This window comes from Camellia sinensis, chromosome 4 (genome assembly GCF_055761805.1).
Source record: "Camellia sinensis isolate YWXY chromosome 4, ASM5576180v1, whole genome shotgun sequence".
NCBI classification, from domain to species: Eukaryota; Viridiplantae; Streptophyta; class Magnoliopsida; order Ericales; family Theaceae; genus Camellia; species Camellia sinensis.
In genome coordinates, this window is record NC_138964.1 from 174,424,125 (window position 1) to 174,446,106 (window position 21,982).

A 21,982-nucleotide genomic window follows, 5' to 3' on the forward strand; every position below is an offset into this window, starting at 1 on the left:
GAACCTTACCTAGCTTATATACATATTTAGCTGGAATTAATTCTAGTTTTTCTTTCTTAAATTTTTCTATTTGTTGTTCTACGTCTATAAATTCTTCCATTTTAATATCTTCATATTCATTACGCTTTTTGCTACTACTACCTTTTACTAGTTATTTAAACATTTTTATTTTCTGTAAGTTCTACAGGCGAATTTCTTTGGTAATTTAAGCTTTTCGAAATATCTAACTATATCTTCTTCGTTTACCTGAGATTGGGGCTTGTTTGTTTGTCCTTCTACTCCTTTTCCTTTTTGAAGTATTATTCTTTCTAAAGAAGTTAAACGATTTTCTACACTGTGTAATTGTTCTGATAATTCTTCAATTTTTTCACACAATCTGATTAGAAATAAAATTTCTATATTATTTTGTCTTACTGATCTTTTATCTGATTGATTTATTCCTTGATAGCTACTAATTCCTTCTAGGTTATTATGAAAATCTTCTGCTTGTTTTAAAATAGTCTGGTAATCTCTATTAGCTTTTTTATCACTACTCATAAACTAAGATCTTATTAATTGTTCTAAGATTTCTAATTTTTGTTTTAAATTATCTTGAATTTGGTTGATTTGTTCTATTTGTTTAGCTATTTGATTTATCTGACTATGAATTTTTTCAATTAGTTGCTTAAATTCTAATTCTATTTGTTTTGAACTGCTAGTATTTGTAGCTGAAATTAGAGTTTCTATTTCTAGCTTAGTGGGAAATTTTTCTAAATTTAAATCTGTTCGTTTGTGTAAAATTGAACTACACTGGTCTTGGATATAGTCTAATTTTTTATCTTGATCTTTAATTATACTGCAAGTATTACGAAGATAGTCTATAGATAAAGTAAAGAGATTACTAATTTTATGTACGTCCTTTTTAATATTTTCTGCAAAATTAATCTAATAATCTACAATACTATTTAACTGAGAATTATGTTCACTATGGGGTTGATGTGAAAAAGTACCTTCAAAATTACAACGGAATTTATTTTTATCTATATTAAGATGATGGTTATGATTGCTGAGTTCTAAATCTAAATATTCTACTCTTTTCATACACAAAATTAAATCCTGCTTTAAAATTATTAAAAGCTACTATAATATGAAATTTATAACTAAATTGTCCAAAAATAAAAACTACTCTATTTAAATAAGCAAAATGCATAAACTAACTTAAACTGTCCTAAAACCGAACACTGCACTGATACCAATTTTTTGGGGGTGATGAGTTAGTGGTCTACCACTATTTTGAAATTGGGCTGAGAATTATCTAATTAATTCTACAGTTAAGCTAATAAATTTTCAAGTTGTTGTATAGCTAGCTGTAATGTTTTTTGTTTTATAGTTATCTGTCTATTTATTTGAGTGAGTTTCAAACTATAATTTTCTAGAGATCTACCGGAGGTTAATGATAATAGAAACTAATATCTTAATTTTTGATCTTCTAATTCTTGTATAAGTTCAGTATTGATTTTGATTTTAGTCCTAAGTTTTTCTTCTAAGGACATAAAGTTTTGATTTTTTAAATTCCTTTTATGGACAATATTTCCTTAATATTTCTACTCAGGTTGCTCTCATTTTATTCTAAATTTTTTTTCTTTGGCAAAACTATTTTTAGGCAATGTTTGTTTTCATTACATGTACTCTCACCTTAAAGGTAAGTCTCATTCAACATAATATATTTTTATTTTCTATTTTTTACTTTTCCTTTCTGCCTACAATTTGCCCTCCAACGCCTAACCACGGCTCACACGGGCTCTTCAGCTAAGGTCACTCAGTAGTAAAATAGAAAACAACAGATACTACGAAGGTGCAAAGCATGTAATATTAATGAGCAAACAAGCATTCCATGAACTTAGTTTTTCCAAAAAAAAAATAAATTTTTAGAATAGAAGAGTTACACTTTTGAAATATTTAAGAAAAAAGAGAGACTACTTACACTTCATAAGGAATATACTTACGAAAATTATATTACAGACTCTGAAATTCTGAGAGACTTGGAACACTTAGAGGTTTTTGAGAGGGGTCGAAATTTTTTTATAAAGCAGAGTGAAGGGGAATTTTTCATTCTGCCTCTTCCGTTGGCATGAATGCCAATTTATACAACAAAAAGAAGATAAGAACAAAAACTCCAAATCTATGCTTAACATCTTACGGCTAAACTTTTCCTAAAAGTCTAAGGCCTATTCAAAACCTATTCAAGCCTAAACTTAGGCTTTTTCAAAATCTAATAAAGACAAGGCTATATGTATACAATTATATGCCTATTTTGACAAACTTTCTACACAGATAAAAACAAGTAAAGGGTTTGGATAATGATGCCGGGTACTGCTTTGGACCCCATCGCACATCATTCAATCCTCTATTTTTGATAAAATTTTGACACTATAATTTATTACAGGACACGTATAAGGATCCTCACAGTTTTTCTTTAATAAAGCAGGGTAGGGGTCATCTGCTTTTTTAAAGCAGTGAGTGAAGGAGAAGGCTTATCACAGACAGACTCAAATAATTACAGACACAAATATTTATAGAATCTTTTGTCGTTTCTTGGCGTGCATTTTTCTGATAATTGAAGAGAAGCCTTATCTTCTACAAATTTTGTCTTCTTCTACTGAAGTACCAATTATTGATGTTGACCCGCGGACTGAATCTTCAAAGTGGATTTGCAAGGAGTCAAGGAAAATTTCTGAGTTTAGGAATCAAGGGCTTGTTAGGATACTTCCAAATATTACAGGGTAGGGGCTTTTTTATATTGTTATATTATTATTATATTATATTATTCCAATTTCTTATATCATTATATTATATATTATTATTTTTTATATAATATAATAATATAATAATATTATTATATTATTCCAATTTCTTATATTATTATATTATATATTATTTTAATATTATATTATATTATTATATTATAATAATACATTATATTATATTATTAATTTATATTATATTATAATATAATATTATTATTCCAATTTCTTATATTATTATATTATATATAATATATTATTTTTTTTATATAATATAATAACATAATAATATAAAAAAAAGTAAAAAAATGAAGAATTAAAATTAAATTTAAGAAATTGGAATAATATAATATCATCAACAGTAACAAAGTTCTCACCTTACCATTAACAAAACTCAAATTGGCTTGTGGGTCGGGCCTTGAAAAGCCCAGCTACATCTGAGGTATGTATACACGGCATCTTCTTGATCGTTCAGCTGCCCGTCGAAGCTCTGGTATGGTCCTTAAACTTTAATTGGTGTTTTATGTCGATCTTGCTTATTTAACATTTGTTTGGTTGCCGAGAAACAGCGCAGATTGCATCTATTATTGTTTTTTTACAAAAATGGAAAGCTCTCTGCTCTCATCTTCTCCTATCTTGATTTTATTTATTTGTTTATTTTGTTTCAAAATACACCCTCATTAACCAAAAACAAGTTTTCGTTTTTTCAGGATTCTCAACTACCAAACAGAGAATGACTGTGAAATGAATTGAGTCTTAGTTGAATTTTTTTGTTGTTTCAGATGCTACTAAGAGTGCCTTTATATCTCCAAACATGTCATGGTCTAGGGTTTTCAGATTGCCTCAGATTTACAAGGATGTACATCACTCCTCTTCTCGATACAGGTAACTTCGTTCATTAAAACGTATTAATATATCTAATTCATATTTATCACACACAAACAAATCTGGGCTTACACACATTACTCTAATTTAATTAGCTTAGGTCATCTCCAGCCCTTAACATTTTAATCAATTTAAGTAAAAATCTAAGTAAAAACTTTATTTGATAAACAGGCTATTTTAGCCAAAAAGTTAAAAAAAACTACTACCAAAAAGTCAACTCTTCTATCTACTTTTCTGCAAGTCTTTTCGTAAAAGATCAAAAAAATCAATTAAAATACCTAGTTTCCAAAACAATCCGTAGTAGAGCGGTAAATTTGAGAGCCACAAATAGCTTTGAAAATGTTGAATAAACATTTGAATCTCCCTTGATTTGTGTAAAAATTTGAGTAAATCTCAATTTGGTATAGGTTTGGGTTCTCAGGAGTGGATGGTGTTTTGAGTGATTTATACCCAAATTTAAATTTGATAGGGTTTTGAGTCAAGGATTGGAGATGCCCTTATTTATTTAGATTTGGTCTAAATGATAAATTTGATTTTCAGGTGCTCACTCGATTCTTCATGGTTGACACGTAATTTTGTGGGACCTAATAGTACTAGAAATGGGTGGGATTTCAGTTATGAATTTCGGGGTGTAATGACAAGATGCGAATCAAGTGTGGGGTCATTTGGTAAATGTGGTCAGTTAACTCCATGTTTGGATGTGCGGCGCCAATATGCAACTCATGCTACCCGAGAACATAAATCAAAAAGATGCTTTTATATCTGACGGGATTGGTTTTTGCAATGGTGGGGTGTACTTACACTGCGATTCCTCTGTATAGGAGATTTTGCTAAGCTACTGGATATGGGGGTACTGTTCAGCGCCATGAGGTGAGACTCAATCTCATGATTTTCTGTTCAGAACTTTTTTTTTTTTTTTCAACCCTCATAGATGGTATTTAAAGTCCTTAGTATGTTTTAGAGTGTTGAAGAAAAGATTGCTCGCCATGCTCAAGACGGAACACGTACCACCAGGTAGCAACTCTTCGTTGTCTATATTATCAATTAGTACAATGGTTAAAACCTTTTTCCATTTGTGATAAGAAGTAAAGCTTATAAGGTGGAATTATATGTTTTGCATTTTTGCAATTTTTTTTGCAGAGATTGATTTGTTTATATATATATATATATATATGTATTTATGCTGTTAATTAAAAGTTGCAAGAGAGGATAAGTTTGACAGAGACTAGAGCGGGAGAAAAAAGCTACAATTTTTCTTTTGTTATTAAACGTTATCAATGAAGTTTTACAAAACTGATCAAGTTCTATAGTACAAAGAACTGATACATTGACTATATGAACCCCTATATTTGCTTCCATTTGTAACATAGCATAGTTTCATTCATCCTGAAACTTCATTTAAATCAAGAAATTAGAGTGAAGCAACTAATTTTAGAACTATGCATATTTATTGTACTTCTTAATTGTTAATTGAAGTCCCTATGTGACCATCCGGTACATTTTCTGAGAATATCTTGATCTAAAATTTCAATTGAGATGAATTTGTCCCATTTGCATGCTTTGTTACAAGTTCACAATCTCTTGTTTCAGGGAGATTGTGGTGCAGTTCAATGCTGATGTGGCTGATGGAATGCAATGGCAGTTTGTTCCTACTCAACGCGAGGTTATCTAGTTTATCATGTGTCATATATACGCATAACATATTATATATATGAGTTAATTACACTAACCTCACCTGAGATTTGGAAAAAATACAAGTAGCTCGATAGTTTTGGCATAATTACGTTAACCTCCTTTTTAGTAAGATTAAAGGTACTGAAACTAGGGGTTGACAAATACCGAGCCAGGCTTGCACTATATAATAAGAGCATATGTATCATCCCAAGCCCAATCCAACTCGACATCGGGCTTAATCTAGCCATCCAAAGTTCGGTCCTACAAGAACTTCTAAATCCTAGGCCCGTACACTTAACAAACCATTAGACTTGAGCTACTAATTTTTTTATTTTTATGTTTTCTTGAAAGTTATTAAATTATTTAGACTCTTTTAATAATTATTTAAATTTGAAACATTAACAAAATTCAATTGCAAAATAAATACGGTCATTTAACAAATATTTTAATTTAAGCCTTAGAAAAAAGTATATACATATTTCTTATTTTTATTATTTTTCTAATTTATTTTGTAACTAAGTAATATAAAATTAAAATTAAAATTTTATAAGTGGGTGGAGTGGGCCGGGTAGAGTTGGACTAGGCAGATTGGGCTAAAACTCCTCATCTCCAGTCCAGCCTGAAAATTAAATGGACCAAAATCTCAGCCCGCTGTACCCCTATGAGCTAAATATTTTTTCTCTAATCCTAAAATTATCGAGTTGGGTTCGGTGCGTTGGATAGGCCATCGAGCCAAATAGCTACTCTTAATCGAAACAAATACAAAGAGTGTGAAACACAAGAATAACTAAGGAAAAATATATATTTCAGTGTAAAATGGATGATAATATCATTTTTTCATCAATCGCACCAACAAATTATTGAGGAAAAGGGGTTTAAGTGTTATGCAAATTAAAATATTAAGGGAGCCCAATGTAATTATACCAAAACTGGGAGGCTTGCTTTATTTTCTCTAAACCTCTGGAAGATCATTGTAATTTAGCCTATATATAAACATAACATATTTATTTTGTATGCGTGTATATATGTGTATCAGGGGACTTATATCCTTTTTGGTGTTTGAACTGTTATGTTATGGGATTGTATCTATAGGTAAGGGTTAAACCAGGAGAAAGTGCCCTCTCATTTTACACTGCTGAAAATCAAAGTTCAACCCCTATAACTGGTGTATCTACATATAATGTTACCCCAATGAAGGTAAAAAATTTTAAATTTTTTATTAGGCATTTTAATGGTGCATGGGCTAGCACTTTCATTGGGAATCACTAGAGAATTGTGACAAGTTGGCTAAAGTCAAAGGATCATAATGTTGCTTGGCTCACCCCAAGTGGTGGCCTCACCTTAATCAGTCTTAGAGAGCAGGGCCTTGACCAAGGGGTTTAATATCTCCAATAATGTATCATACCTACCTCAACAGATATTATGATACAATCTCCCATGCTTATCACATTCACACGTACCCACCATCATCTCCATAATATATCTTCCAAGACCTAACTATAATAATGGACAGTTGAAACCTCCAGACTATCAAACCAAGGAAGATGACCCACTTATCCATGGTGAGCTGTCCTCCATGGTTCAATCCTCCTATGAAAGGGGGTACTCTACCATGTATGCAAGACACAAGCAAGCCCATCTCTCCTCTAGCAAGCTTGAGAGTTCTCCACTGCCACCCTCTCTCTATCGAAGGTTGTTTTCCCCACTCCTCCACCTTTGGTGATCTTCAACCATCTTGGCACCTACCATCTTCCTAGAGGGTCCATCACCAACCACCTCACCATCCTTCATCCACAAAGGGATGCCAAAATAGAAACACTTGGGAACATAATTTCTAGGGGGATTTACTTGTAAGTCCTAATAAGTGGACTCATTGTCTAGTAAGTACTATGATAATTAATGGCATTTTTCATCAAATACTGTTAAAAAAATTACTAATTGTTAATTTTTAGCGACAGTGTAAAAATTTTATCACAAAAATGTCACTAAATTATAAATTTTAATGACAGTTTAAAAACATCGTCACAAAAGAAGTCACTAATTTTCAACTTTCAGCGACAGTTTGAAAAATTCGTCACAAAAAAAGTCACTAATTGTCAATTTTTAGCAACATATGCAAAAAATCGTCACAAAAAATTATTTTTAGCAACGATTTTACTAAGAATTATTTTTAATAGGACTTGATGGGAATTAAATCCAACTATTAGGACCTGATGTAGTTTACCCTAATTTCTATGATAAATTCGATCATGCCAACGAACTCATACTTTCCTTCTTACTCACTTCAAGCAAGAAACAAACTAGGATCGAACCCTCAAAATTTCATTTTACCCCATTACACAAAACTTAGAAAAGAGAAGCCCCCAAAGAAGTAAAATTTGATGACAAAACCAAGCATGTAAGAGCATCTCCAATCGTTTACCAAATTTTTCACCAAATTTGAGTTAAAAAAGACCCATTTTCTCATTTTGATACAGACTGCTCCAATGGTGGGCATCAAAACAGGGGTCGACCGGTAAGGCAGATATATATATATATATATATTTTTTTTACCTCTTTGAACCTTTTGACCTGTTTGAACCAAAATTTTTGTAAGGGAACCGGTGGACCGGTTGGTCAACGGGCCGGTCAACCGGCTGGTCGACCAGTTGGTCTCCCCAACGGTCACGCACAGTGAAATGGTGAAAGCTGCTGCCTGTTCTCACTTTGATGAATTTTTTGGTGAATTCTCAATTTGATACCGATTTGGTGCAACCGTTGGAGCACCAAACAGTGACTTTTTTTACCAAAATTCAAATTTGATGTTAAGTTTGGTGAACCATTGGAGATGGTCTAAGTTAACAATATTGTTAAAAGTAGGAATCAAATTCCAGAAGTTACCTATCCTCAAAAGGAATAGATAAGAAATTGATGACCCTAAAGAAACCAAATGAAAGCATCCGAAAAAGCCTCAAAAGAACTCAAAGGGAGACCATGAATTTCACCAATTACAAAACATCATGATACGAAACTAAGTGTATTGCTCACAACATATGACAAAGAATTGCCAAAGAAATTAACTGTAAAAGTACACCAAAATCTAGGAAGACGACAAAACAACAACAAAAGACTTCTAAAAGGACCCCACCTAACTAAATACATTCAGAAATAGTGTTACTAATTTGGAGCACACATCACATCTCAAAAAAGAAGAAACAATTCAATCCTCCGGTTAATCAACTCCTACTGACCAAATCACAATCGCGCAAATAATCACTAGACTAAGGCAAGACAAGACAAAGAGAAGCATAATTTTCCTTTATTACTAGCAATTTGTGCAACCACACTTGACAAGAAGCCCTCATCCCTCATAAAGTTGGATGCAATATAGCACAAAACTCTACAAAACCATCTTTTCTTCTCCAGCCAAGCCATAGCAAATAAAACTTTGAATCTAATTTAAAAGTTAAATCATTAATCAACATCTCAAAAAGGCAAGAACAGAAAATAGATATTAAAGTAATTCATCTAAAGTGCATAATTTAAATAAACAAATCATACTTTCTACACCATAATATACTTACTGATGTTCTCAACCACATGGTCCACAAATTTTAAAATTCAGGATTATAATTTGGAGGAATGCCAAGAGATTTGATAAGGGCGAAGTAAGCTAAGAGCAAGGTTTTAAAAAGCGGCCGTTCTGGCGGTTACCGCCACCCGTTACGGCCGCTTTTGCAGTGTGAATGAGATTCACAGGTGTGTCGGTCGTAGCGGCTACCGTAGCAGTCGTAACGGTGACGTAACAGCCGTAACGGCCTGTTACGCACCGTTACGTAACGGTTCCAAACTGTTTCTTTCAAAAAAACACACAAAAAAAAGCTGAAAATGGGGGAAGAGGGATGGAGACAAGAGGGAAGATACAAAGAGAAAATGAAGGAGCAAGAGATAGAGAGAGAGAAAAGGGAAGATGAAGAACATGTTATTGATTTGTTGAAACTGTAAGACCTATGCTATTCAATTCAGCTGCAATCACTAAACCATTTTGTTTGTGTGTGTCTATCTATGTATTGTTTGAAAATAATAATAATAATAATAAGTGTGGTCATTATCTATTTGGCTTGGTAAAAATATGTATATATATATATATATATTTAGGCTCTTATTTATTCTCTTACTTTTGTCATTGTTTATCTTATATATAATAGTTAGTGATTGATTTTTTGTATAATATAAAGTCATTAATTATTAAAATAAAATGTAAAAAACTCAGTTTATAGTGATTTAAAAATATGAAATATATTGAATCATACTTAAAAATTTACAAAAATTGATCAATATTTATTTTTAACCCAATAAATATGATCATGGAAAAAAAATAAGTGTATCGGTAAGTTTTTTTCAAATTGTGCAAAAAATAAAAAAATTCATGGTTCCGGTTACCGCAACTGTTACACTACGGCCTTTACACCCCGCAACCGCAACCGCAACCGCATCACCGCCACCGTTACGGCGACCGCAACCGTTTTTCAGAACCTTGGCTAAGAGTTTTGATAGACAGCACTAGGTTGAGAGAGAAGGGAAGAAAGAATAATTATTTATCTATATCTATATCCATAACCATACAACTGTAAAATGTTACTTATAGGTATAATCCTTACTAAACTTCACAATAATAATTAGTGTGTTTAGTTTCAATTTTTTGAATTTAGTTTTTTGAAAACTGAGTTTTTTATTTTTCGTATTTTTTTTGTTTTTATTGAATATTTTTTAAATTTTAAGTAATTTTTTTACCTTTTTAGATGCACTTTATTTAGATGTATCTAAATAGTAAAATATTTGTGAAAAAATATTTTTAAAAATTAATAAATACACAAAAATACGAAAATGTACTAAATTTTTGTATTATTTTTGTATTTAGTGTATTTTTTAATGATTTTTTTCACAAATATTATACTTTTTAAGTGTGTTTATGTTAGGTGTGTCTAAAAATTAAAAAAAAAAATTGATTAAAATATTAAAAAAATTCATTGAAAACATTAAAATATGAAAAATAAAAAAGTAAAATTTTTTGAAAACTGGAACCAAACAAGCTGAATATTATCCTCCATAGCTCCAGAAGGTTTGTAAAAATGAATATAGCATGCTCCTTATAACAGTTCTAATCAATTATGGTGCTGGATTATTGTGAAGGCTACAATTCAATTCCATCTCATGTCATTTAAAGTCTTGTAAAATAGTCCAGCATTGTCTATTTTTTATTTCAATTAAAACAATTTCACGGAATACTGCTCATAAACAATTTATTGTTAGTATATCAAGATAATGATTTCAAGTGATGTTCTAAAATATGGTCATTTGAATAAACTGCGGAGAAGAAGGGTTAACGGTCAACTGCCCGATCAACCACAATCAAACCCGGATGTCATAATCATATATTCATATCATAAATAAAATCATAACAATCAATGAAACTGGAATAACATAAAACATGACCAAGAGAACTTTTTCCCCTTTTCCTTGGAATTTAGCTTATAAAATTACCTACTAAAGTTCTTAAATTAATCATAAGTTTTATTGGGTTATATAAAACTAACTATCATCTACACAAACCAAAAATAAATAATATTAACTTTAAAAAAACAAAACAAAACAAAACAAAACAAAATCCATAAAACACACAAAACACAGGACGGTTTAAGAGGTCTTAAAGTTAAGATGAATAGTTTACAAGGAGATTGGGCTTCAAATAGTTGAGTTGGTGACAAATAAAAAATTGACACATGTCATTGTGGTAAATTGTCAGATTCTAAATTGTAGGTCACAATCTTTTTTCTAAAGTTCAGAACTTGGACATCATAATAATAACCAATTTAATCACCTGCTACTAAAATTGCTTATACAAATCGATCAACTCATCATATAGATTCAATTCATCATAATTTAAATTATTATAAAATTTTGTTACCTTTCGGTAGATGATGAGCTCAAGCATGAAACTAGTACAATCAGCTCCCGAAAAACCCTAGCTTTTTTGAAAGATATATGGTTGAAAGATCACAAATAAACAGCAAAGACAATGAAATACGAGTGTGTGGGTTGGGTGCTTTATGTATGTGTATATATATATATATGCTCGTCTGCGATTGAGCGATGAGATCAGTGATGACTTTGGTGAGAATCAAAACGGGTTTTAATGGTCAGCAAAGCAGAGCCCTTCTTTAATTCCAACTTGTGGGGTAAATTAGGGTTAGGATTTTCAGCACGTAATAAACAAGAGAAACGACTAGATATCTCATCAATTGCGTCACCACCTCTAGAAATTGGGAGCTATTAAGATGTGCACCTTATTAAATAGTGCACATCATGTACACATTTATTTTAAACCATTAGATATTTATAAATTAATCTCAACCATCAAATAATTTGATTGAAAATATTGAATACCCTCTCAACCGGTTACAATTTTGTTCACCGATTGTTGTATGTTCCATAAACCCTCTTCACTTTGTTTTCCCAAAACCATTTTTCAGACCAATCCGAAGCTCCTATTCGCCCTCTTCAGACACGACTCCAGAGCTCTCTTCAGAGACGACTCCGAAGCTTCTCTTCGCCTTCTTCAGACACGACTTCGGAGCTTTTTTTCAGACACGACTTCGAAGCTCTTCTTCGCCCTCGAAGACTATCCTGTGAACATAACGTGCCCTCGACTTCGCCTCAAGGTATGCCTCTCTCTCTCTCTCTCTCTCTCTCGCTGCAACTTGTTTCTCTCCCTTTCTCCATCTCCATTCTATGAAACCCTAGACTGAAATCCCCTTCTTCGAAACTGCCCCTTTCACCATTGTGAACTCACTAGGTTGGTTTATAAAATTAGGAAAATATGATTTGAATTGGTTTAGGTTTTTTATGTTTGTTTGCTTTGGTAGTTGTTTTGATTTCATATATATATATATATATATACTTGAAATTTGGCTTGAGTGTGTGAAATTTGATGTGTGGGTAATTGAATTTTTTACTCATGTAACTGATATGAGACTGTAATTTTTTATTTGTTTATTGAAATCTGTTTATGTTTGTAGAATGGTTTTGGGAGGAAATTTGTAAAAATATTATGTAGATAAATTTTTAAAAAAACAGTATGCCTACAAAACTCAAAATTAAGACATGCCATTTTATTATTTCTCCATCATATGTTTTTATTTTTATGCATTGTTGAGAGAGAGAAAAAAGATGGGAGGAAATTTGTGTCAACCTTTCACTTTGTAGTTAAAGTTTTTTAGTATGAAAGGGAAAATTGTGTGGCCTGTTGTGACTTTCTTATCTGTAAAGGGTCCCTCAAAGAAATTCAACCCTGTTGGATTTGCCACTATATCTTCACATGTCCAAACTAGACCCTACCCTTTTCTTGTTTTATTTCAGGTCTGTTTGAAAACTGTTGCATATTGCCTTGGCATCATCCCAAAATATATATTAAAAATAAATAAATAAAATCTTCAAGCCCTTCTCTTCATTTGTTGATATTTATTATCTCCATCACAAAATATATAATTAAAAATAAATAAATAAAATCTTCAAACCCTTCTCTTCTTTTGTTAATATTTATTATCACCATTTACGTCATAATTTTGGCACTTAAAATTCTTAAAGGTGTACGTTTACCCATACATTTTGATCCCCTTTGTTACATAATTTATTGTGTCATTTTGAAAGATAGAATCGCCATTTGTGCCTTAGCTTTCGCACTTGCTCAAATCTTGGATTCTTGATGAAGTCTATGTAGAAAATCTTAAGAAATACTAGTTTCTAATAAACCAAGAAATGTAATGAAAATCTCTGAAGATAGAAGAATTGCATTGCCATTATTCAAGCCACTTTCTGGATTGAGTTTAACAGTTACAACATTTGATTTCTAGGATTTTCGTGCATCTAAACTACTTCCACTCTCTCTCCTAATGTCAGTATTTACATATATAGATATGTACATCTGCTCACACTCACGAAATAAAAATACAAAATAAAAACAAGCGGAATTACAAATCAGTGAAAACAATTCAAAATAACTGTAACTTTTATGGAGGTGCAGGGTCTGTGTCCACTGCAGGTGAAAGTTGTGACATGAGACACAACTCTCACTTATACCTCTTTAAAAGTAACATGATTTTGAGTTAGTTTCCATTTTTTTGCAATTGCCCCTAAAAACGAAGGCACATGTTCTAAATTTTACAAGTAAAAAACCATCATTGAGGAACCTTTTCTTCATCTTTCCACTCTGATCAGTTCAAAGTGTTGCATATGCTTCAACAAGTCTGTGAATCAATATGATCTCAAACACCCAATATTTCTTTCCAAATGCCACCTTGGAGAACAAATATTAGATGTAATGGTAACACCATCTACTTTAGGACCGTTCTTGGAAGCTGAGCGACCTAGACAAGGCTGCAGGGTTAGCCCACAACGCAAAATTGGTTTCTGGTGTGTGATTCTTTTCACCACCCTTTGGTTGGAAGGCCTTGAAAAGGCCTCCTCTGCTCATCATTGAAGAATCACTCTTAATCCCAAGTGTTGCCCATATAGAACTCCTTGTAGCTTCATCAGGGTCATCAATCCTTATAGTTTTTGGAATCAAAATGGATGTCTCTAAATTTTTCTTAATCAAGTCCCCATCTCTCAAATGTTTCCCTAGAGTCGGTGAATTTTGGTTTGGAGCAGAGCTTGGCACGTTTTGGTTTGTTGTAGGAGATGGTGAAGGCAACCATGGAACTGTCCAATAGGGGGTGGCATAGAATGGCATTGGAAATCCAGACAAGCAAACAGCCGGTATAGGAGCAACTGAATTCCAATAAGGCCATGGAATGCCAAGGAGGCAAGTGATTTAGGGAGTGAAGCCATTTAAATTCCCCATCATTGGCTCTTGAATTCCGTTTCTCACTCCTTCCTCTGTCGAATTTAAAGTTGTGACAGTTGATCCGCTAGAACAATCATCGCCATTTTGTTCAACTTTATAAAACCCATTAGGGATTCCATTAGGAGCCTTTTGTTTCTCAGCAAGATTTAAGACAGATGCCATGGATTCACAAAGTGGTGCTTCTAGGCCAAAAGAGAGAACCATGCCATTGCTTTTGAGCGTAGGGTTTTGAAATCCATTTGCAGTTGCATGTAGAGCTTCAGAGATGGTGATGTTTAATTGACTCGCATAACATGGTGTACTAAACTATTAAATTTTTGTCATTTTTCCCTTGTTTTTCCTTTTCGTCCACAAATTCAAGATTCAAATACAATCTAAAGGTATTTTTGTTTAATTGACTCACATGGCATGGGTTACCAAAATCTGTTAAATATTTGTTAATTTTCCGTTGTTTTTTCCTTTCTATCTCCATTTTTTTTTTCAAATCGAAAATGCAAATAGGGTATTTTTGGTTCAAAAAGTCTACAGCACCAGAAAATTGTCATGAATTTCAAATCAATAGTGTATATTGAAAGTTGATGTTGTGGGGCCACATTCTAAATGAATCTTGACTATTGATGTGAAATTTAGGAGAGTTTTTTTATTTTTTTTTTTCTTGGAATCATAGCATTGTTATTTTTGGTTTACTTGACTCACGTGACACGAGATACTAAATTACTAAATTTTTAATACTTTTTATTTTCTTTTTAATATCTTCTACAAATTTTTATTAAAATTCAAAATTCAAATACTGCCTAACGATATTTATTCTTTAATTGAGTGGCATGACATTGGCATGTGTACTAAACTATTAGCAGAGACCGACCAAGTGTAAAGATTATAGAGAATCACAACACCGTTTTAGTGTTTTTATTACCCAAATAAGCTCAAATGTATGTGGGTTTCACTCTTAGCTGTGATAAATATTGCTTTTTCATATGGCTCTCCACCTATGCCAATATCTTTGGTGGTATTGAATGCAAAACCACCAAAGGGTTTGTGCACCTGGTAGCTGTTTTTGGTGAAACCATACGTGGATCCTATATGCATCCCAAAATCATTTATTGTTCAAGAAATATCCTCCCTCATCAACCACATTGGATCCCATCAATGTTATATTCAGAAAGGAAAAAAAATTAAAATTTAAAATATACGGATTAAATTTATTGAGTATGATTCAAATTATATAAAGTTTAAATCTGTATAACAGGTGAGAAAATTAAAAAAATCTAACTCCGTGTTATATCCCATGCAGCTTGTTTAACCATTTTTAAGGTATTTGAAGTGCATTTTGAGTTAAATTCCATTTATTCATAGGGTGGTTTCTGATATGATGGTCCATTTTTTCAGCACTAAGATTTAGACAACGCAATTAAAAGGCAGGGCCACATTTGACCCACCCTTATGGAGTGAATTTTTGATACCTGCAATCATTGGTAAACCACAGGTATGGGTTAAGCCCAAGAGACACTAATAAGAGTCAAACTAAGATGTCTAGGTTTACAGTTCATCTCAGGGTCTAACCCTATACCGCTAAACTACTGGTCTCGGCTTTTATAGTTCATCTTGGGTAGAAAAGCATACTTGTAATTGCTATGGTGGTGAAGATTGTATATTAAAATTAAAATTCAAATTCCAATTCAATTTTTGTTATATATGTTTACCTTGTTCTTTGACAGACTTCCAACTTATCTTCTATCATGCAAAATCTCCAAGATGTACAAAGCTTATCCTTTCTTGTTTGTCAACATTAGATGGTGAAAGTCATGAAAATAAATATTCACCCCAAACAGTCAATATGAACTTGAAGACCATAAAGACCAAAACACACGTGAGTTTCTTGTTCACACCTTAATGCTGTCTACCAACCACACGAACGAGTGTGTTTTTGAAAAATTATTTCTTTCCCCACTTAACCAAAAGAATCCTTATATTAAATTAGCAAAGTGAGTCCTATTTGCTGTTGTTTATAATTAATCAAGAATTATAACCAAATCCATAGTTGCTATCATTTGTAATTACTCACTTTATGATATATAACTTCATGTAACTATGACATATGGACTGAAGCTTGCTCAAAACATTTGGAAAATACACTCCCACATTTATTTTATTTTATTTTAAATTGTTTTGGAAAATAATAAACTAGCACACAAAGAGAAGAAAATTATGTGAATGTGCTTTGCTTTCTATGACACTGAAACCATCATATGTCCTTAATGTTATGTTTGGATCATGGATTTAGCTATGGATTTGAAAAAGGAAATGGAAAATGTGTGTCGAATGTAATTATAATTCATTGACATTTCACCCACATTTTCCCACTTCCTTTTCAAATCTCTATGCATATACATAATGCAAGCACAACATTAAGGTTCTATCAAGATTAGAAAATCCAATAACAATAATCCAAATCCAGTAGTCCAATAGTTCATTAGGTCGGATACGAAGTTTTAAGAAAAAAAATCCAATAGTCCATCGATTTAGAAGCTACTCAGCTTCACCTGTGACATAGGAAATACTAGAAAATTAACCAAAAAATGATCTACCAAATAATCCAATAGTTCATCCAATCAAATAATCCTTTTTTGTAGATATTTTTATTTAATTTTTGTTTGAAGTGGTCAAACGGTTGGTTGTGGTACATTTGTGTAAGTGTTTATTTATGTAATGGTTATTCATACTTTGAACAAAGGTAGTAGACTTTCATCTCTGTTATTGCTTATGCAGTTTGTTAATGTGAAAAGATGTGCAAAATAATATTTTTCGTACATAGATTCTTTTTTTTCTCGCCATAATCAATACTTTCCTTAAGTATTGTCTTCTTTACTAACTTTATTTCGATGTTCTGTTTTTGTTTGTCATAGGTCCTCAATTTCCCCATCTTAACATAGAAGTAAACCTATACCTCCTCCATCCCTTCCTCCGTAGCAGTTGCATTAGCAGGTCTGCTTTTTAATTTATTTGCTTTTAATTAATAGCAGGGCATTGGCGGGTGTGCTATTTTATTTATTGGTTTCATTTTAATTGATATTAGGGTACTTGGTTCTGTGTTTTTTAATTTATTTGCTTTAAATTGATAGCAGAGCACTAGCGGGTGTGCTTATTTATTTATTTGCTTTTAATGAATAGCAAGGCACTGGCGGTGTGCTATTTTATTTATTTGTTTCATTTTAATTGATATTAGGGTACTTGCTTCTGTGTTTTTGAATTTTTTTGCTTTGAATTGGTAGCAGGGCACTGGCTGGTGTGCTTATTTATTTTTTTGATTTTAATGAATAGCAGGTCACTGGTGGTTGTGCTACTTTATTTATTTGTTTCATTGTAATTGATAGTAGGGTACTTGCTTCTATGTTTTTGAATTTATGGCAGGGCATTGGCGGGTGTGCTTATTTACTTGTTTGATTTTAATGAATAGCAGGGCACTGGCAGGTGTGCTATTTTATTTATTTGTTTCATTTTAATTCATAGTAGGGTAATTGCTTTTGTGCGTTTTAATTTATTTGCTTTGAATTGATAGCAGGGCACTGGCTGGTGTGCTTATTTATTTATTTGATTTTAATGAATAGCAAGGCACTGGCGGATGTGCTATTTTATTTATTTGTTTGATTTTAATTTATAAAAGGGCACTGACAGGTGTGCTTTTTAATTAATTTTATTTATTTTAATTGATAGTAGGGTATTTACAGGTGTGCTTTTTTATTATTGGTGTATAATTGATAGCAGAGTACCGGCTGGTGTGCTTATTTGTTCATTTTCTTTAAAGAATTAGTAATTGATAGCACAGTATTGACGGGGTGTGTTTTTTTTTGTTTTTTGTTTGGTTTTAGTTGATAGTAGGGCACTTGCAGACATGTTCGAATTTATTTATTTTTTAATTGATTGCAAGGCACTGGCAGGTGTGCTAATTTATTTGTTCCGAAGATTTAATTTATAGCAGCACAATGGCAGGTGTGTTTTTTAGTTGATTTGTTTCGTTTTAATTGCTAATAGGGTACTTACGAGTGGATATACGATGGATGAACCTGAAAGTAGTAGGCATAAAGAGGTCAATACTGAAATTGATGATCAATTTGCTCTGGATGACAAGGATGATGTTGTTGATGTGAAAGAAGGGTTAGCTTCCCAAACCTATGATAGTTTATGAATGCTTACTAAGGAAGATGTGTTGCAAATGAAATTCAATTCAGAGGATGATGCTTATACTTTCTACGATGCATACGCTAAGGTCAGCGATTTTAGCGTACGAAGAAGTAGAAAAAGAATTAGTGGAGACAACAAATTTGTAGAGAGTAGGAAATGGGTTTGTCCAAGGGAAGGTGTAAGCGAAAAGAAATACTTGCAACGTGTGGAACGGGTAAGAACTCCTAGGGTCGAAACTAGCCTTTTTTGTAGTGCCACATTTCGCGTGCGTGATGACAAGACAGTCAGCAAATATGTTGTGACCCACTTTGTAGGGGAACACAACCATCCCTTGGCAGCACCACATTGCGTCCCTTTTCTTTGGTCGCATAGGTTTGTAAGCTCAAGAAATGGCCATGCGCAATGTGGGTATGAAAACGAGCTAGATCATGGATTTTATGGTCCACCAGTCAGGGGGTTATGAGAAGGTGGGCTTCATTCACAGAGATTTGCACAAACAATTCCAAGCTGAGCGCAAAGTACAACTCGCAGAAGGGGATGCAGAGGGTGCGTTAGGATACTTATCAGCTAAATTAGATGCAGATCCATTATTTTTTTTCTAATACAACGTCGATAAGGACAACCGATTGGACAAGATTTTCTGGGCAGATTGTAGGTCTCGAATGGATTATGCTACATTTGGTGATGTATTGGTATTTGATACAACTTATCGTGCAAATGCATATAAGAAGCCATTTGTAATTCTAGCTGGCGTAAGTAACCATTTTATGACAGCTATATTCGGATGTGCTTTGTTGCCTGATGAGACAATGGAGACATACACGTGGGTGTTGGAAATGTTAATGGAGGCCATGGATGGTAAAAGACCCAGCTCCACTGTAACAGATGGTGATAGGGCAATGCGTCAGGCAATCAAAAGAGTTATTGCAAACTGCAGACATCGTTTATGTTCTTGGCATCTGGAGAAAAATGCCTCAACAAATGTCCACATACCAGAATTTACAACTGATTTTGCACAGTTGATGTTAAAGAAATGCAAAATTGATGAGTTTGACAATGCCTAGGCTGTTATGGTGAAACAGTACAAGTTGGAGAACAATAACTGGGTGTTGGATATTCATTTGAAGCGTGATAATTGGGCTGAGGCATATCTCCGTGGTCACATGTTTGCTGGAATGAGGAGCACTCAACGTGTCGAGGGTATGAATGCATATTTCAATATATTCCTAGACCAAAAGGTTAGGCTGTATGAATTTGTAGCGCAATATGATAGGGCTCTTGCTAGAATGCATGCTAATGAGGCAGAAACAGAATCTAAAACAGAGTTTTGACTACACCATTGAGAAGTTTGGAGAAACATGCAGCTGAACTCTTTACTCCGAAGATTTTCTCATTGTTTCGACATGAAATCAGGAAAGAGGGTAAATTGTTTGGGATGGAAAGAGTTCAGCTAAAGGATCATCGCACCTATCGTTTTGGTGAGTACAAGGCACCAACATGTACGTGGACAGTCGAGTATTTTCCAACTGATATCACAATGAAATGTTGTTGCTTGAAGTTTGAGTCGTTTGGCATCCCTTGCTGCCACATGATTGCTGTTATGAAATCTGAACAATTAATGTGTATTCCATCGAGTTGTGTCTTGTGGATATGGACAAGACGTGGTAGGTCAAAGTGTCAACAACCAAGTCTTACCTAATTTGTAGCACCCTAACACAGACAGCTCGGTTTGGTATACTCAGCTCCTGTTTTAGTGAAATGTCATATTAGGCCTCACATGTGGACAAAGATTTTGAAGAGGCAAGGGAAATAGCTTTCCAGCTGACATCGCAGATGAAAAGACATTGGGCAATGAGAAAAAAAGGTAATGCCGAGGCTGGGGACAGAAATATTGCACCCAAACTATATGATGTTGTTGATCCTAATGTAGTGAAGACCAAAGGGAACCCCCGAGGGACACCTTCTATGGGTAAACCTCCAAAACCAAGACGGTGTGGGTATTGTAGGTATGGTACTTTCATTGTATGTCCTTTTCATATCCTGTTACATGCACATGATTATTAAAATCGTTTATGCATTATTTGCTACCGTAGGAGCATCGGACACACAAAGCGGACGGGTAAAAAATTGGCTTCAAGTAGCCAGAGAGAGGGTAGCAACTCAGACAGTGAACCATTCATGAACACAGAGTTGGATCCCTACACGGATGATATTGATGAATTGCCAAATTATCCAAATGATTCAGTGTAGTTGACTTTCATGATGAGGCTTATAGTGATCGAAACATTGTTTTTACAAGGAGACATTAGTGCCTAGTAGTTACGTTTTGTTAATGTCTTAGTTGTTTTAATCTTAGGCATTCTTAATAAATTTCGTAGTTTGGAGATTAATTTGAAAAATAAAGGTGAATGAATTTCAAATTTGTTTGATTGCTGATAAAATAGGGACTTGCTCATGCCATTACTTTACAAACAATCACTGTTAATAATACCAAACTGTCTCTCTCTTTTTCTTTTGTAGATTTTTTTAATTGTCTGTGTAAAGAAATGGTGGACATTGCTGTTAGGTGACACATAACTGTGCTGATATTGGAATGGTATAGTATCTATGTATAGGGATAATAAGAGATGATGGAGATGTGCATTGCCAAAATATAAACGACTTCATCACCCAACAAAAAAATTAGTAACATGAACCCAAGTTGTCATTCAAACAATAGTGTGGTATTAAACCAACTATGCAAATCTACTTCCTTAAAACTAAAAGCATCTAAGAAAATTTAGGACTTGAGCCTGTTGATGCAGCCAGATTAGCTTGCATATTATGAATTGAAATGCAATAATGAATACAGCGAAGTATTTGAACTATATAATTATCTATTCTTGCCTCCCCTTGCTACAATCAAGCAATTAGCAGTCAAAAACTGCTAAAGATAAAGTACCTATTTGGCTATCTGCTCACAGAAGAGATCCCAAGCATGGAATAATCTTCATTTTCAAGTAGTCGAGAGTACAAATTACAACTGCTTATAACAAGTGACAGTAACTTGACTCCAATGATCCAAATCCATATGCGCCCAAAATCTATAAATAACTTGGCAGAGGGCTTTTGCATTTGCCTTGAAGACTACTTTCCTTCACCTAGATCATGGAAGATGCAGAATCCTCATTATGGGTAAAAATCAAAGGTGTTGAGTGGACTAATGAATCATGACAAATGTTGGATATTCCCATGTCTAGACATGTGTTAGACACATTTAAAACTAACAAAATTAACTTTTAGGTGCTTCTTAAAAAGTGGATTGTGTTTGGAAGAATTTTTCTAAAATATTTTTCGAATTTAATTATAAACTCAAAAAAATTGCCTATTTTTTAATATTTTTGACTTGAGTCTATTTCTTCCATTGAAATATTTGACTTAATATTTTTTACTTAATAAATTTCGTAGTTTGGAGATTAATTTGAAAAATAAACGTGAATAAATTCCAAATTTGTTTGATTGCTAATAAAATAGGGACTTGCGCATGCCATTACTTTACAAACAATCACTGTTAATAATGCCGAACTCTGTCTCT

The 21,982-nt window shown here is 33.1% G+C and overlaps 2 protein-coding genes and 1 pseudogene across 7 annotated transcripts in view; 1 reads left to right on the plus strand and 2 right to left on the minus strand.

Moving 5' to 3' along the window:
* The window catches only part of LOC114317409 (uncharacterized), a 113,954-nt gene extending 102,334 nt beyond the window's left edge, over positions 1–11,620 (minus strand). The window contains exon 1 of the mRNA XM_082866962.1: positions 11,290–11,620. The gene's annotated coding sequence lies outside the window, so the exon portion shown is untranslated. The remainder of the gene's footprint in view (positions 1–11,289) is intronic.
* LOC114306908 (uncharacterized) overlaps positions 3,172–21,982 on the plus strand; it is a 40,454-nt gene continuing 21,643 nt past the window's right edge. Inside the window, exons 1-9 of one of the 6 annotated variants that reach the window (XR_014327919.1) lie at positions 3,172–3,276; positions 3,494–3,668; positions 4,209–4,538; positions 4,630–4,682; positions 5,259–5,331; positions 11,855–12,043; positions 17,133–17,211; positions 17,638–20,414; positions 20,502–20,801. Coding sequence is in view for 2 of the 6 variants with exons in the window: in XM_082866963.1 (XP_082723089.1) it covers positions 5,299–5,331; positions 6,435–6,539; positions 11,855–12,043; positions 17,133–17,159 (354 nt within the window). In the remaining 4 variants the exon portion in view is untranslated. Of the gene's footprint in view, positions 3,277–3,322; positions 3,669–4,208; positions 4,539–4,629; positions 4,683–5,258; positions 5,332–6,434; positions 6,540–11,854; positions 12,044–17,132; positions 17,428–17,637; positions 20,415–20,501; positions 20,802–21,982 lie in introns of those variants that run through there. The other 5 variants (XR_014327917.1, XR_014327916.1, XR_014327918.1 and 2 more) reach the window with 5 other exon arrangements.
* On the minus strand, positions 13,600–15,699 carry LOC145823241 (cyclic dof factor 3-like; annotated as a pseudogene).